Source organism: Gossypium raimondii, chromosome 4 (genome assembly GCF_025698545.1).
Source record: "Gossypium raimondii isolate GPD5lz chromosome 4, ASM2569854v1, whole genome shotgun sequence".
NCBI lineage: Eukaryota > Viridiplantae > Streptophyta > Magnoliopsida > Malvales > Malvaceae > Gossypium > Gossypium raimondii.
Window position 1 is genome coordinate 46,980,873 of NC_068568.1, and position 16,774 is coordinate 46,997,646.

At 31.0% G+C, this 16,774-nt stretch overlaps 2 protein-coding genes across 5 annotated transcripts in view; both read left to right on the forward strand.

The window, feature by feature from the left end:
• The window catches only part of LOC105779651 (indole-3-acetic acid-amido synthetase GH3.17-like), a 33,517-nt gene that overhangs the window by 13,492 nt on the left and 3,251 nt on the right, over positions 1-16,774 (forward strand). The window contains exons 1-4 of one of the 4 annotated variants that reach the window (XM_012603263.2): positions 2,107-2,523; positions 2,615-2,716; positions 2,978-3,783; positions 3,923-4,618. In XM_012603263.2, the coding sequence (XP_012458717.2) occupies positions 2,246-2,523; positions 2,615-2,716; positions 2,978-3,783; positions 3,923-4,479 (1,743 nt within the window). In that variant the 5' untranslated portion in view covers positions 2,107-2,245 and the 3' untranslated portion in view covers positions 4,480-4,618. Of the gene's footprint in view, positions 1-2,090; positions 2,524-2,614; positions 2,717-2,977; positions 3,784-3,922; positions 4,619-15,247; positions 15,635-15,725; positions 15,828-16,774 lie in introns of those variants that run through there. The other 3 variants (XM_052629746.1, XM_052629747.1, XM_012603499.2) reach the window with 3 other exon arrangements.
• LOC105779652 (indole-3-acetic acid-amido synthetase GH3.17) lies at positions 7,182-12,744 on the forward strand. The gene is made up of 4 exons (XM_012603500.2): positions 7,182-7,601; positions 7,693-7,794; positions 11,074-11,879; positions 12,008-12,744. Exons 1-4 carry the CDS (start codon positions 7,189-7,191, stop codon positions 12,562-12,564), a joined length of 1,878 nt encoding a protein of 625 aa, XP_012458954.2. The 5' UTR covers positions 7,182-7,188; the 3' UTR covers positions 12,565-12,744.

The following is a 16,774-nucleotide window of genomic DNA, read 5'->3' on the forward strand; positions in this document are numbered from 1 at the left end:
TTTACCATCATTAGTGCCATGTTATTCCATTATTTATTTATTTATTTATTTATTTGCTATTTTTTATATGCTTTCAAAACTTTGGGCTCGTTATTTTTATGGTTGTCGTCGTTATTGCTGTTACTAATATATTGCCATTTGTATCATTACTTTTATTCATGTATGTTTGCATTAGGGTTTGTTAGTATTAAGGCTATATAATTATTCTATTATGCATGTCATGTTATGGTTATTTACTATTAGTTATGTATGACCCTTTTCATTTCAAGTAAATTTTTAAATAATATATTCAAATTGTATATATATTATTTTAAATATTTCATAATTTTTATCCAAATTCAAAAAAGGAAATTTTTCTAAATAATATAATATTTTGCGTTTGGAAATTTGAGAAAACATGCCGTAACGTGCTGAGTTTCGATTTCTCGTTTGACCAAATAGTCAAATATACTCTTAAAATTTCAAAGTATTGGTTTTGGAAACCATAAGGTGATCTTGGTTTCGAGGGTTTAAAGTATCGTATCCTAACGTGCTGGATGTGATATTTTTTCAGAACAAGAGAATCCTAAATTCTAACCCATGTTATTCGAGTTTTTTTTAAGGATTGTATTTTTAAAACTTTTCAAAATTTTCAATCTTCGACATTAAGACACTAATTTCGTACGTAACCGACTCCCGAACCTATTTTTCTGAATTTCGTAGACCAAAATCATTGTTTTAATAAAATCAAATCGCTTATTAAAAACAATTACTTTTCGACGTCTTCCGATTACACCTCATCAAAAAGGATTGGTAGCGACTCCCATTTTCATTTTCATTTTCAAAATCCAAGTCGATCCCGTATTGTCAAAAAATTGGTGTCAACACAGATCATTTTAACTTAAAACAAAATTATGTCCAAGACAATAACACCCATAACTTCTGCAGCAGATTATCAGGAAATTACTAACCAAAATCTTGTTGCATTACGAATCTGAATTACCTAAAAGTTTACAATAATTCATCGAAATGAATACAAAAAGAGAAGAAAAAACATGCAATTGATTCATTAGATCAATTATTAGAGAAGGGTAAATAGAGAAAATGTACCATAATGGGTCAAAATTCGAGCTAATCAATTATTTATATAAGAAAAAAAGGTTCTTTTTTACCCCAAGAAAGAGGGGAAAACAAAATTGATTTCTATTGGAAGAAAAAAGAAAGGGAAGAAAACAAAATCATGCCCACTAATCTCATTTTGAACAAATAATGTGTGAACTTAAAGACTTTGAGTTTTTGCTCATTAGTTGTGCCTCAGCCACCACCACCATTACCATATCTTAATTATTCCATTACCACCAACAAGAATCCAGCTTGCACAGTTCAAGGAAGATGAAACGTAAAAATAACAAAAACCATAAAAAAATATAAAAGAGGGATTAACCAGCAACCAATTGGGCCAAAACAACATGTTGCTACTAAAAAACAACCACATATTTCTTCCTTTTTTTCATTCTTACCTTCGAGAGAGGAAGATGAACACCATCGTTGATTGGTGCAGTGAAAATTTCGACAACGAAAGGCAAAAAGAAGGAAAATCAAAGGTGAATGCCGACGACTGGTGTTGGGAACCGTTGCTGGCTGACTGCAAGCACTAGACCAGAGTGGGAAGGAAGGGGGAATTGGAAAGAGGCTTTGGGTTAGTTTACTGCTTAAGAAAAAAATTTTGGAAAATGTCTTACCAAATGAAAATGTTTAGATATTTTCCTAAAATAAAGCCTTCTTTTCTCGTGTTTTGGAGAAGGTTTTACGGTGAGAATTCATTTTCTATCAAACAAACAGTGAAAAAAGATGTAAATATTTTCCTTAACATATTTTACAGGTAAACAAACAAAGCCTTAAACAAAGTAAGATATAATTGATGACACAAAATTATATAAATCATATCAACTACACCACTTTCGGCGTAAAATTAGCTGTTACATTGGCTTTTGAAGATTGGAAGAGGCATAAATTGGTACTCAATTCCATTAAATACAACTTTCTTATAATTATTTTATATCCACGCTTAGTTTTAATATATTACTAATTCACGTTTTAATCATTTCATTGATGCCACATTGTTTATTATGCCTGCCGACATGTGTGGGTCAAGTCCCATGAATCTCTTATTATATTTAGCGTAGGTAGAGATTCCATTGCCAATAGCTAGAACATCCCCAAAAAGAAAACAGAAAAAGCTGTCTGGATCTCAGTAATAGGGTTGATGGCAGCGAATGGGTATGAAGGAGAGTTGAAGATGATTGAGGAACTGACCACAAATGCTGAGCAAATTCAAGAAGAGGTATTGGGGGAAATACTAAGTCGAAATGCAGGAACAGAGTATTTAAGGGGATTCCTCCATGGTCAAACCGAGAAGCAGCTCTTTAAGAAAAATGTTCCCATAGTTACTTATGAAGATCTCAAGCCTTACATAGATAGGATTGCTAATGGGGAGACATCAGATATCCTTTTAGCTGAACCCATTACAGGGTTCTTTTTAAGGCATGCATGAATTTGTTGCTTTGTTTCTGTGTGTTTCGGGGTACTGTTTGGTTCCTTCTAATAGTTCTATCATCTGTTTGATCAAATGCAGCTCTGGGACTTCAGGCGGGCAGCCAAAGCTGATGCCTGTCACTGCTCAAGTTGTTAATAAGTGGGAATTATTTCGTGGCTTGTACGAGTCTCCTGCGATGAAGTAAGGAACCCATCCCTATTTTCTTCTAGTTTTTCTTTCAGCTGCTTGTGAATATATGTATAAAAGTTACCAGATTAAGCAAATGCATATAATATGCATATATGTATAATATACCACGCAGATAGTAACACCCGTATTTAGTAAATACTACTTGTACATATATAGCTATAATATACATAGTTGCTTTTCTTGCTTTTTGCATTTACAACGGCAACTTAGTCCTAAAACTAACTATTTGCCTTTATCCGTCTAATTTTAAAGGCACTTTGGTGACATCAACCAAGCCGGTAAAGGACTGGAGCTTATGTTTGCCAGACCAGAGATTGAAACTCCTAGTGGCCTCAAGGCAGCATCTGTTTCAACGAGCATATACAACGAGTGTAATTTTAGAGCCAATTTGCCTAAGCTTTACACAAGCCCCGTTGAGACCATCTTTTGCCCAGACCCCAACCAGGGCTTATACTGTCAATTACTTTTTGGTTTAATCCAACGAGACGAGGTTGTCAAGGTTGGTTCAGTCTTTGCATCTACAGTGTTAAGAGGTATCAAGTTTCTAGAAAATCACTGGCAAGAGCTATGCTATGACATAAAAACAGGTCGATTAAGCGATTGGATCACCGACTCAGGATGCAGAAATGCAGCATCATTGGTCATGAAGCCTAATCCAGAACAGGCTGACTTGATAGAAACTATATGTAATTGTAAATCATGGGAAGGAATAATCAGAAAGTTATGGCCTAAAGCAAGGTATATTTGGTGCATTTGTACTGGCATTATGAGACAGTATACTACAGAACTCGAGTTCTATTGCAGAGGGCTCCCTTTAGTTTCAGCTTTATATGCTTGCTCGGAAGCTATTTGTGGGATTAACTTAGAACCTCTACGCAAACCTTGTGATGTCTCCTACACATTTCTCCCTAACATGGCTTACTTCGAATTCCTTCCAGTAAAGAATGAAGGTGATGGATCTATTGAAATGAAGAGCAACAATGAAGATACTGAACTTGTTGATCTTGTAAATGTGAAGGCTGGTCAGTGTTATGAACTAGTTGTCACAACCTGTGCAGGTAAAAGTTCCTGTTTTGAATATAATCAATTAATCAAATGCCATGTTCTAATTTGCATTATGCTTCCTAGTTCCTACATTAACCTGTTAGATAATGATCTAATCTAGTTTGATGATATTCCTTTCTTTCTTTCTTTCAGGATTATATCGATATAAAGTTGGAGATGTTCTTATGGTGAGTGGTTTCTACAATAATGCACCTCAATTCCAATTTGTGGAGAGGAAAAATGTTATTCTAAGTGTTGATCAGGAAAAAACAAGCGAAACAGACCTTTTCAAGGCTGTGACAGAAGCAAAGGCTCTTCTCGATCCACTGGGATTCATCTTGACAGAGTACACTAGCTACGTTGATACTTCTTCAGCACCAGGTCACTATGTCTTATTTTGGGAGATCAAGGGAAAAGAAGGCAAGCATTGCAAAGAACTTGACCCAAAGATAATGGTAGAGTGTTGCTCTAGAATGGAAGAGTCATTGCATTATACATATAAAATCTATAGGAAAAGGAACATAATTGCAGCTTTGGAGATTAGGGTGGTAAAGCAAGAAAGTTTTGAGGCACTAATGGATTACTATGTGTCCAAAGGAACTTCAATGAGCCAATACAAAAAACCTAGTTGCATTAAATCTGAGGAAGCCTTGAATATATTAGATTCGAGAGTTATAGGAAAGTATTTTAGCCCCAAATCACCGTTATAGTTAGTTTGCATCAGTTCTTGTTTAAAATTACTTAATCCTTCCTATGAAGAAAAAGTCAGGAGAATAATCCTTTTCACTTTATTGTGTAGGCATACATTAATGTTTGGTAAAGTTATTAATATGTTGTTTCGAACTCAAAGGCAAGCAATTGTTACCCTTGCACGCGTATTCTCATGCAATTTTCTTATGAATCGTTTGATACATTGTGGGAAAGTTGATATGGCTATATCGAAGGGCTTTATATGCATGGAAGAACATATTTGGGATATTTCTTAACGTAGTGGCTGATGCTCTCTATAAGGTAGGTAAAGTGGAAGAAGTTGTAGGATTGATTGATGAGATAAGGGGTAATTTCCCCCTGATATTATTTACTAAACCACTTTAATCAATGGATATTTTCTTCAAGGTATAGCTAAAGATGCATTGAACTTGTTCAAGGAGATAATGGAGAATAGTCACAAGCCTTTGATATTGTTTCTTACGGTGTCTTTGTTAGGGGCTTAGCTAGAACTGCTCTTACAGAAGAGGTGATCAATCTCTGGGATTATGTAGAGACGCAAGGTTTGAAGTGTAAAACTATCGTGCACAACATGGTCATTAAAGGTTTATGTAAAAGTGGGAAGGTGAAGGAAGCTAAAGCCTTCTTACATACGATCAATTTTGGGGATTAATTGTTACACCTCAAACTTGACTTGAGAGTCCAGTCAAATTCGGACTCGATCAATCATTCAATTAATGCGATTAACAAATTAATTCATTTTAACAAATTTAATTATCAAATTTAAAACTAAAAAGCTCGAATAAATTAATCGTTCAATTCAAACACGCAAAGATCGCTTTCCTTAAACTAAATATTTAACCAATATAAAAATAACTCACAAATCCGATGGACCTAAGTACATGCCAAAGCTAAACTAAGTGAAAACATCGTGACAAACTAAGGATTGCGAGGACTCTTTAGTGATGTTGCTCGATCTGAACTTACGAATCATCTATATTTAATGTATGAAATTAAAAATCCAAACGCTAAGTAGTTTACAACTTAATAGTAATCTAATACATTTTAAACTACCAAATATATATATCTAACTCTACTTTGAAATTAAAAACCAAATATATCACAAGAAATTAAACACCTAATTTAACTTAGCTAACCGATATCCAATATCGACAACTATTTGAGCGAGCGATCAGCGGCTATTTTGACGATGGACCAGCGATATTTTGGAGGAAAGCAATGGGGCAATAAACAAGGCTTTTGGATGGAGATTCGAGGGCAATTTGGAGGCACTTTTCAGGGGTTAGCCAAATCTTGCATAAATAAAAATCCTATTCTAAAAAAACCTACAATCCCAATTTTTTAGGGTTAGCCACAGTTCTTTCAGAAAAAAAAATTCCCTAATTTGATTGTATAATATAATATTTTATCAGTCAAATATTCATATATTTGGTAAGGGAGATACAAAGCAAGTTTTCCAGCAAAACATATGTATATTAAAATATTGTATGTAAGCTAACACTGGGTTGCCTATTGCAATGTTGGTGTTATTTTGGTGATGATTTTTTATTTTCATTTTCTTCTCTTTTCCTTTTACATTTGAAATATATGCTACGAGTGATTAAAAAATTGTTTCTAAGAATCCCCTGTGTTGGCCTAATGACAATGATGTTCATCGCTCTAAGTGTGATTTAAGTTCAAATCGTGTTGCTGTTAAAATTTTACCCTCCTCTTATAATCCATCCAAGAAAATAAAAAAAATATTTTTTAATCTTTTACATTCTGGTTAAGCTAATACTAAAATTTTATATTATGCTGATTACTAAAATTAATTTTTTATTTTTATTGAATTATATTCATAATTTACAAACGTAAATAAATTAGAGAATGAATTAAGTATACGAATTAATAATATAAAATTATATATTTTATTATTGTAAATTATTAAAAATGAAATAAAGGTACAAAAATTATATTTTTACCAGAAATTAATCCCTTATTTTATTTCTAACTAAAATGAGAAAAACAATACATTTACTTGTTTAAAAATGTAAATTAAAATAATATTTATTTGATTGTATTTATTAATTAATATAATTTATTATTAAAACTTAATTCTAAAATGGCAGTCACTTTAAATATAATTAAAAGAAAAGGAAGTTGATTATACCTATTTAGTTATGGACACGAGTTAGTATTGCAAGTCATTTGAGAAGGTAGTTCTCTATTTCTTACTATCTGAGTAGTTATCAAATAACCCATATCTTTGAAGACATGCCTCCTTTTTCTTAAAATAAGTGTTTACTGTTGTAAACGAATCACCCGCTCACTTCAGAAAAGTATTGTCCGTCCATCTTTGTGAATAGGCCACCTACATATGAATGACTACAAGCATTCTCTTTTAAAATATAATTATATTTATTTTAATATTAATAAAGCATGTTTCACATTCATTATTTAAATAAGAATTGTTTGAATTATTTCCGTCGAAAGACAGCAAAGAGCACTTTAGTCAATATATATTAAAAAACATATTATTTAAAAATCAACTAAACCACTTTCGGCGTAAAATTAGTTGTTACATTGGCTTTTGAAGATTGGAAGAGGCATAAATTGGTACTCAATTCCATTAAATTCAACTTTCTCATGCTTAGTTTTAATATATTACATATTCATGTTTTAATCATTTCACTGATGCCTCATTGTTTATTATGCCTGCCGACATGTGTGGGTCAAGTCCCATGAATCTTATTATATTTAGCGTAGGTAGAGATTCCATTGCCAATAGCCAGAGCATCCCCAAAAAGAAAACAGAAAATGCTGTGTGGATCTCAGTAATAGGGTTGATGGCAACGAATGGGTGTGAAGGTGGGTTGAAGATGATTGAGGAACTGACCACAAATGCTGAGCAAATTCAAGACCAGGAATTGGGGGAAATACTAAGTAGAAATGCAGGAACAGAGTATTTAAGGGGATTCCTCCATGGTCAAACCGAGAAGCAGCTCTTTAAGAAACATGTTCCCATAGTTACGTATGAAGATCTCAAGCCTTACATAGATAGGATTGCTAATGGGGAGACATCAGATATCCTTGTAGCTGAACCCGTTACAGGGTTCTATCTAAGGCATGCATGAATTTGTTGCTTTGCTTCTGTGTGTTTTGGGGTATTGTTTGCTTCCTTCTAATAGTTCTATCATCTGTTTGATCAAATGCAGCTCTGGGACTTCAGGCGGGCAGCCAAAGATGATTCCTGTCAGTGCTGAATATCATAAGAAGGGGGCATTAGTTAGAACCTTCGGCCAGTCTCCGATGATGAGGTATGAACCCATATCAATTTCTTTTTTTCAGTTTTTCATTCAGCTGCATGTGAAATCAAACCTTTTACTCATTGCTCAATTACGGATAAAAATCCCTTGCCTAGAGTTGCCATTAACAATAAATTGCGGTTTACTTCTCCGATTAAATAAAAAGATACAGGTAAACTACGTAGTTACTCATCTAACAATTAAAAGTTCAAAATAAAAAATAAATAAAAAAATTGTTAGTTAAGCAATCAGTTAGGCTATTTTGTTCGCTCCCGTTAAAATTAAAATCACAAATGTTAGCATGGTAGTTAAAAAAATCGGTATAATAATAAATTTAGCCCTAAATTTTTGCATATTATATCAATTTAGTCATAATTTTAAAACATTAACCCTCAAAATTTACAATCTCAATTTGATCTTAATTCTAAAAAATAAAAATAAAACATAAATATTTTCAAAAATTATAATAATTGTTATTAAATAAATAATAATAATAAAAGTAAAAAAGAAAGAAAAGAAATAGGAGAACAAAGAGAAATGCATATTTTATTGATCAATGGAGATGTGTACAATGTTGTTCCAAAATCCATATTTATAGACATAATACATATAAATGAAATAAACTCTACTTCTAATTAGTCTTAAGAGTCTTGAAGTACATAAAATTTATCTTGATATTGATGGACATCCACCTAATAAAAAATATTTATAACAATAATAAATTTAAAATTTATATTAATAATATTAATATTAAATAAATATAATTATATTAATTACTAAATTGATATAATATGTTAAGGGCTAAATTTATTATTACACCAATTCTTTTAATTGCCACATCAGCCTTCTGTTGGTGATTTTAACGAGAGGGACCAAAATGGCCGAACTAGGTATCGTGGGTGTTCAAATTGTAAATATTTTTTAGTGTCTAAAATGAATTTTTTTATAACTGAGTAACTATTTGTATAGTTTTTTCTTTAAAAATGTTCTCCTCAATAAAGACAGCCCAATACTAACTCATATATAATATTATAATGTAAATATTAAGATAATTATGTATAAAATTTTAATAAATAAAAATATATATAAAATATTAAATATTAGATAAAAATAATATATATTAAAAATTCCAAAAATAAAAGTAAACTTAAGTTAAACATTTACAATTATAGGGGAGCTTGGACAATTTTAAATCCATATTTCAAATCGGGCTAAACTTAGATAAATATAAAATTCGTTAATATCATATTTAAGCTAAAATCATGAACACTTTTGCTTAAAGTGAACTATTAAATTATATTGTTGATTAGAAGATTCAAACTCGATAGGATAATAATCCATTTTAATATTAAATAAAACATTATATTAATGATATATTTAATTAGAATCGATATTAAACATATTATAATATATTAAATGTATTAGGAAAATATTTGTACGTTGCAAGTAGAGTTTTTAGACTCTACAAGTAAGGTTAACAGTTGATACATATTATATAGGATATAATAAAATATTAAAAAATAAATATTAAAAAAAAGACAAATGAATTTTTTAATTATTTGTAAAATAAAATAAGCTCACTACTAATATACCAAATATTAACCCAATATATTATATATATTACTTATGCATAGTACTAATATAAGTTTATTATATATTTAAATATTATACAATATAGCATTATTTTCTATGATATAATAATATTTTAGCTTCCTAAAAATATATATAATTTTAGCTTTCAAACAAGAATATATTTTTAATTTTTGTATTTATACTAATTAATAAATTCCTTAATTAAATTGGTGTCACATGTTAACTGAGCACCACATGTTTAGTTAGGAAAATTATAAAAATAAAATTCCGTACTTAAAATAAATTATATTATTTAAGGATATTTTACCTTTTTAATAAAATCTATTCATATTGTGAGATTTGAATCCAAACTAGGCCTGTCCATGGGCCGGGCCGAGCCGAGTTCGGGCGGGGCCCGGGAAAAAAATTCGGCCCGACTCTTAGGCCCGGGCCCGACCTGGCCCGAAATATGGGCCTGAAATTTTGCCTAGGCCCGGCCCGGGAAAAAAATAATAAGCCCGAGCCTGGCCCGGTTTTTAATAAACACAAAAAAATATTTTAAAAAATAAAAAATAATAAAAATATTTTTAAAGTATTTTAAAATTAAAAAATAAAAATAAAAATAAAAAAAATATTTATTATATTCGGGCCGGCCCCGGGCCAAAAAAGTTGAGCTCGAGCCCGGCCTATTTTTTAAACGGGCCTCGCTTTTTTGCCAAAGCCCATATTTCGGGCCTATATTTTTACCCGAACCCTCCCTTATTAACAATGTTCTTGATTGAGTTATTGTCACAAATTAACAAAACACCAACTCAGGACTGATAACACAACAATGATAAACAATTATATTAGGGTCTGTTTGATTGACGGAATTGATTTTCCGGAAAATCATTTCCAACTTTTCCAGCGTTTGATTGGCGGAAAACATTTTCCATTTGGAAAATGAACTCCAAAACAAGGGAAAATAGGTTACATTTTAGGGAAAATGTCTTACCCTTTCAATTTCCGTAAGACATTTTCCGTGCTCTCCTCTCTATCGCCTCCTTCATTCCTTCTTTCATTTCCGTAAAAACTCGCTTCATTTATCGATTTTCCAAGAACTTATTTTTTAATTATTCAATACTTGTTTTTTAACACAATTACAAATAATTTATTTGGTATTAGTTTTTCAATTTATAACGATTAATATTGTAGCTTAATAATTGAGTATTATTATAAATAAATCATTGCAATATATGTAAAAATAATTTAAAATATAAAATTTATTAATATATATTAATATATGTAAAACAACTTTTCGAAAAATATTTTCAAAAAATGCCAAGCAGAGAAAATATTTTACAGATTCAATCAAACACCGTAAAATATTTTTCAGAAATCATTTTACGAAAAGTAAAACATTTTCCGAAATCATTTTACGGAAAATATTTTACTGGCAATCAAACAGACCCTTAATTTAGTATTTTTAATCGATGTGTTTTTATGTTTAAATTTCATTTTACTCACAACTGAATCTATTTTTATTTTATTTTAATATCACAGATATTTCACGTGTTACTAATAATTAGTTCTAAATTATTTATTGTATATTATTTTTAAACAAGTCTTTATATTCTAAATATGTGATTTCCTTATGTATACAAATGTAATAAAATTTCTAATTTTCATTAATTAAAGTCATATCATTTTAAACAAGCCTTTATCCGTCTAATTTTAAAGGCACTTCGGTGACATCAACCAAGCCGGTAAAAGAATGGAGCTTATGTTTGCCAGACCAGAGATTGAAACTCCTAGTGGCCTCAAGGCAGCATCTGTTTCAACGAGAATATACAACGAGAGTAAGTTTAGAACCAATTTGCCTAAGCTTTACACAAGCCCCATTGAGACCATCTTTTGCCCAGACCCCAACCAGGGCTTATACTGTCAATTACTTTTTGGTTTAATCCAACGAGACGAGGTTGTCATGGTTGGTTCACTCTTTGCATCTACGGTGCTAAGAGGTATCAAGTTTCTAGAAAATCACTGGCAAGAGCTATGCTATGATATAAAAACAGGTCGATTAAGCGATTGGATCACCGACTCAGGATGCAGAAATGCAGCATCATTGATCATGAAGCCTAATCCAGAGCAAGCTGACTTGATAGAGAGCATATGCAATTATAAATCATGGGAAGGAATAATCAGAAAGCTATGGACTAAAGCAAGGTATATTGGTTGTATTTGTACTGGCGCTATGAGACAGTATACTACAGAACTTGAGTTCTATTGCCGAGGGCTCCCTTTAGTTTCAGCTTTCTATGCTTGCTCGGAAGCTTTTTGTGGGCTTAACTTAGAACCTCTATGCAAACCTTGTGATGTCTCCTACACATTACTCCCTAACGTGGCTTACTTTGAATTCCTTCCTGTGAAGAATGAACGTGATGAATCTTTTGAAATGAAGAGCAACGATGAAGATACTGAACTTGTTGATCTTGTAAATGTGAAGGCTGGCCAATGTTATGAACTAGTTGTCACAACTTGTGCAGGTAAAAGCTCCTCTTTTGAATATAACCAATTAATCAAATGCCATGTTCTGATTTTGAATTATGCTTCCTAGCTCCTACAGTAACCTGTTAGATAATGATCTAATCTAGTTTGATGATATTCCTTTCAGGATTATATCGATATAAAGTAGGAGATGTTCTTATGGTGAGTGGTTTCTACAATAATGCACCTCAATTCCAATTTGTGGAGAGGAAAAATGTTCTCCTAAGTGTTGATCAGGAAAAAACAAGCGAAACAGACCTTTTCAAGGCTGTGACAGAAGCAAAGGCTCTTCTCGATCCACTCGGATTCATCTTGACAGAGTACACTAGCTATGTTGATACTTCTTCAGCACCAGGTCACTATGTCTTATTTTGGGAGATCAAGGGAAAAGAAGGGAAGCATTGCAAAGAGCTTGACCCAAAGATAATGGTAGAGTGTTGCTCTAGAATGGAAGAGTCATTGCATTATACATATAAAATCTATAGGAAAAGGAACATAATTGCAGCTCTGGAGATTAGGGTGGTAAAGCAAGGAAGTTTTGAGGCACTAATGGATTATTTTGTGTCCAAAGGAACTTCATTGAGCCAATACAAAAAACCTAGTTGCATTAAATCTGAGGAAGCCTTGAAGATATTAGATTCGAGAGTGATAGGAAAGTATTTCAGCCCCAAACCACCGTTATAATTAGTTTGCATCATTTCTTGTTTAAAAGCTCAGGAGAATAATCCTTTTCACTTTATTGTGTAGGCATGTGTTAATGTCTGAAATGTTAAGTAGGGACATACAATCAGATAAACATACCATGTCAGCTTTGCTACATGATATCTTGGAAGCTAATAAAGTCCTTTGAGATTCACAGGTGCAGTGAAATGTTTCTAAGTACATCGAGATTCACTCATATGGGATGTTGGAAAAATCGATGAACATTATCTTTAATCTTCATGCTCGTTCAACTTGTCTTTTAAACATGTCTATGCCCCTTCAGTTAGCAATTTGTATAAGTTCATCGATGAACTTTATCTTTACTCATTTATTTGCTGTAATTAATTCGAAAATCGAATATACGAAACAATTAAACCACCGCACCATATAGCACATACAATATAAAATTACACCACACCAAGTGCATAAAGTGCAATCGTATCATAGAATCCTTCCCTCGATAGCACATATCATTACAAACATGGCATTAACCTCCACTACACCAAATGAGCACAAAAGTGCAATATCAATCTCCATATTATACACATCTCATACTTAATTAATCCCGTACACGAAATAGACGTGATATTGCTAATAGTTTTTATTGACATGTCAACTATATCTAAATCATCCTAGGGCATTCAACAATTTCTCGTATATTCATCACAACCAAAATCTATATTTATAGACATAACACATAAGACATATAAATGAAATAAACTCTACTTCTAATTAATCTTAGAGTCTTGAAGTACATCAAACTTATATTGATACTGATGGAAATCCCCACCTAATAAAAAATATTTATAATAATAATAAATTTAAAATTTATATTTATATTAGTAATATTAATTATTAAATAAAATAAAATCTCCCACCTCCCTCCCTCCCTTCCTTGGTTGTAGAGGCTATGGAAAGAAAGAAAATTTTAATTTACTAAGAATGTTTGAATTGCCTTATAGAGAATTCTCTAATGAAATTAAAACCCCAAAATAATTCTCTAAAAGGAAAAAAGGACAACTTCCTAAACAAGACATACTTAGAATTTTAGATTATATTTCTTAAAAATATTTATGTATTTTTATATATTTCGTTGAACTTTTTAGAATCGGGATGAAATTGAGTCTATTTGTAAATTTTAAGGTTTAATCTTTTAAAATTATAACTAAATTAATATCATATGTTGAGGGATAAACTGGATATTATATCGACTTTTTTAATTGCTACGTCAGCATTCCATTTGTGATTTTAACGAGAAGAACCAAAACGGTCAAACTAGGTAACATGGATGTTTAAATTGCAAACTTTTTCTTAATGTCTAAAATGATTTTCTTTTTTCTTTTTATAATTAAGTGATTATTTGTTTTTTCTTTTGAAAGTTCTAAATAAATTTCAGTGTTTAAAAATTAAATGTATAGTAATATATATAATGAGAAAATAATTGGTACACTACGAGTGAAGTTTTAGACTTCACAAATAAGGTAAGAGTTGTCAAGTGTCTTATAGCCTATAGGAGTATGATAAAACATTAAAAATAAATATTTTTAAAAAAGTACAATATTAGTGTACCAAATACTAACTCATATATAATATTATAATGTAAATATTAAAAAATAGTAAGATAATTATATATAAAAATATTGAATATTAAATAAAAATAATATGTATTTTTAAAATTTCAAAAATATAAGTAAACTTAAAATGAACTTAAGTTAAACATTTACAAATATAGACGAGCTTAGACAATTTTAAATCCATATTTCAAGTCGAGCTAAACTTAGATAAATATAAAATTTGTCGATATCATATTTAAGTCAAACTCATGAACACTTCTACTTAAAGTGAACTATTAAATTATATTGTTGATTAGAAGATTCAAAACTCGATAGGATCACAATTTATTTTAATTAATGATATATTTAATTCAGTAATCGATATTAAACATATTAGAGAAAAATTTTGGCACATTGCAAGTAGAGTTTTAAACTCCACAATCAGGTATAATAAAATATTTAATAAAAAAAGATAAATGATAATTTTTTTATAATTACTTGTAAAAATAAATAAATTCCCTACTACTATACCAAATAAATGATCATACGATTCCACATGTTATGGAAAAAGCTTACCCAGTGTCGCCTTTTACAAGTAAAAAACAAGTGATAAAAAACTAAACAATTTAAATCATGTTATGGAAAGGATGAACGCATGTTGCAGAAGTCATCCCTTATGTCTTGCATTACATACGCCATCTTATAGCAGTAAGTGATACCTTAATAACAAGATTATTGGCAACAGTCCCAATGAGAAGAGGTCCAGCAATGAGCAAATGGTAGTATCCATGTGGCAAATATTAAGCATCGAAACATCCAACCAGATAATGCAAACCAAAGGAAGAAAATTGTCTGCAAACAGATAAAAAATTTCTATTATCCATTTGATCTATACCAAGCACAATGTATGTTGGTTATTTTAATATTAATAAAACATGTTTCACATTTAAAAATCAACTAAACCACTTTCGGCGTAAAATTAGTACTCAATTCCATTAAATTCAACTTTCACATGCTTAGTTTTAATATATTTAATATATTACTAATTCATGTTTTAATCATTTCATTGATGCCACATTGTTTATTATGCGTGCTGACATGTGTGGGTCAAGTCCCATGAATCTTATTATATTTAGCGTAGGTAGAGATTCCATTGCCAATAGCCAGAGCATCCCCAAAAAGAAAACAGAAAAAGCTGTGTGGATCTCAGTAATAGGGTTGATGGCAACGAATGGGTACGAAGGTGGGTTGAAGATGATTGAGGAACTGACCACAAATGCTGAGCAAATTCAAGACCAGGAATTGGGGGAAATACTAAGTAGAAATGCAGGAACAGAGTATTTAAGGGGATTCCTCCATGGTCAAACCGAGAAGCAGCTCTTTAAGAAAAATGTTCCCATAGTTACGTATGAAGATCTCAAGCCTTACATAGATAGGATTGCTAATGGGGAGACATCAGATATCCTTGTAGCTGAACCCGTTACAGGGTTCTATCTAAGGCATGCATGAATTTGTTGCTTTGCTTCTGTGTGTTTTGGGGTATTGTTTGCTTCCTTCTAATAGTTCTATCATCTGTTTGATCAAATGCAGCTCTGGGACTTCAGGCGGGCAGCCAAAGCTGATTCCTGTCACTGCTGAATATCTTAAGAAGGGGCCATTAGTTGGAACCTTCAGCGAGTCTCCGACGATGAGGTATGAACCCATATCAATTTCTTTTCTTCAGTTTTTCATTCAGCTGCATGTGAAATCAAACCTTTTACTCATTGCTCAATTACGGATAAAAATCCCTGCCTAGAGTTGCCATTAACAATAAATTGCGGCTTACTTCTCCGATTAAATAAAAAGATACAGGTAAACTACGTAGTTACTCATCTACCAATTAAAAGTTCAAAATAAAAAATTGTTAGTTAAGCAATCACATTATATAGTTAGTTCGGTCCCAGTTAAAATCACAAATGTTGGCGTGGTAGTTAAAAAATTTGGTATAATAATAAATTTAGTTTTAAATTTTTACATATTATATCAATTTAGTCATAATTTTAAAACGTTAACCCTCAAAATTTACAATCTCAATTTAATCTTATTTCTAAAAAAATAAAAAAAACATAAATATTTTCAAAAATTATAATAATTGTTATTAAATAAATAATAATAATAAAAGTAAAAAAGAAAGAAAAGAAATAGGAGAACAAAGAGAAATGCATATTTTATTGATCAATGGAGATGTGTACAATGTTGTTCCAAAATCCATATTTATAGACATAATACATATAAATGAAATAAACTCTACTTCTAATTAGTCTTAAGAGTCTTGAAGTACATAAAATTTATCTTGATATTGATGGACATCCACCTAATAAAAAATATTTATAACAATAATAAATTTAAAATCTATATTATTAATATTAATATTAAATAAATATAATTATATTAATTACTAAATTGATATAATATGTTAAGGGCTAAATTTATTTTTATACCAATTCTTTTAATTGCCACATCAGCCTTCTGTTGGTGATTTTAACGGGAGGGACCAAAATGGCCAAACTAGGTAACGTGGGTGTTTAAACTGTAAATATTTTTTAGTGTCTAAAATGAATTTTTTTATAATTAACTATTTGTATAGTTTTTTCTTTAAA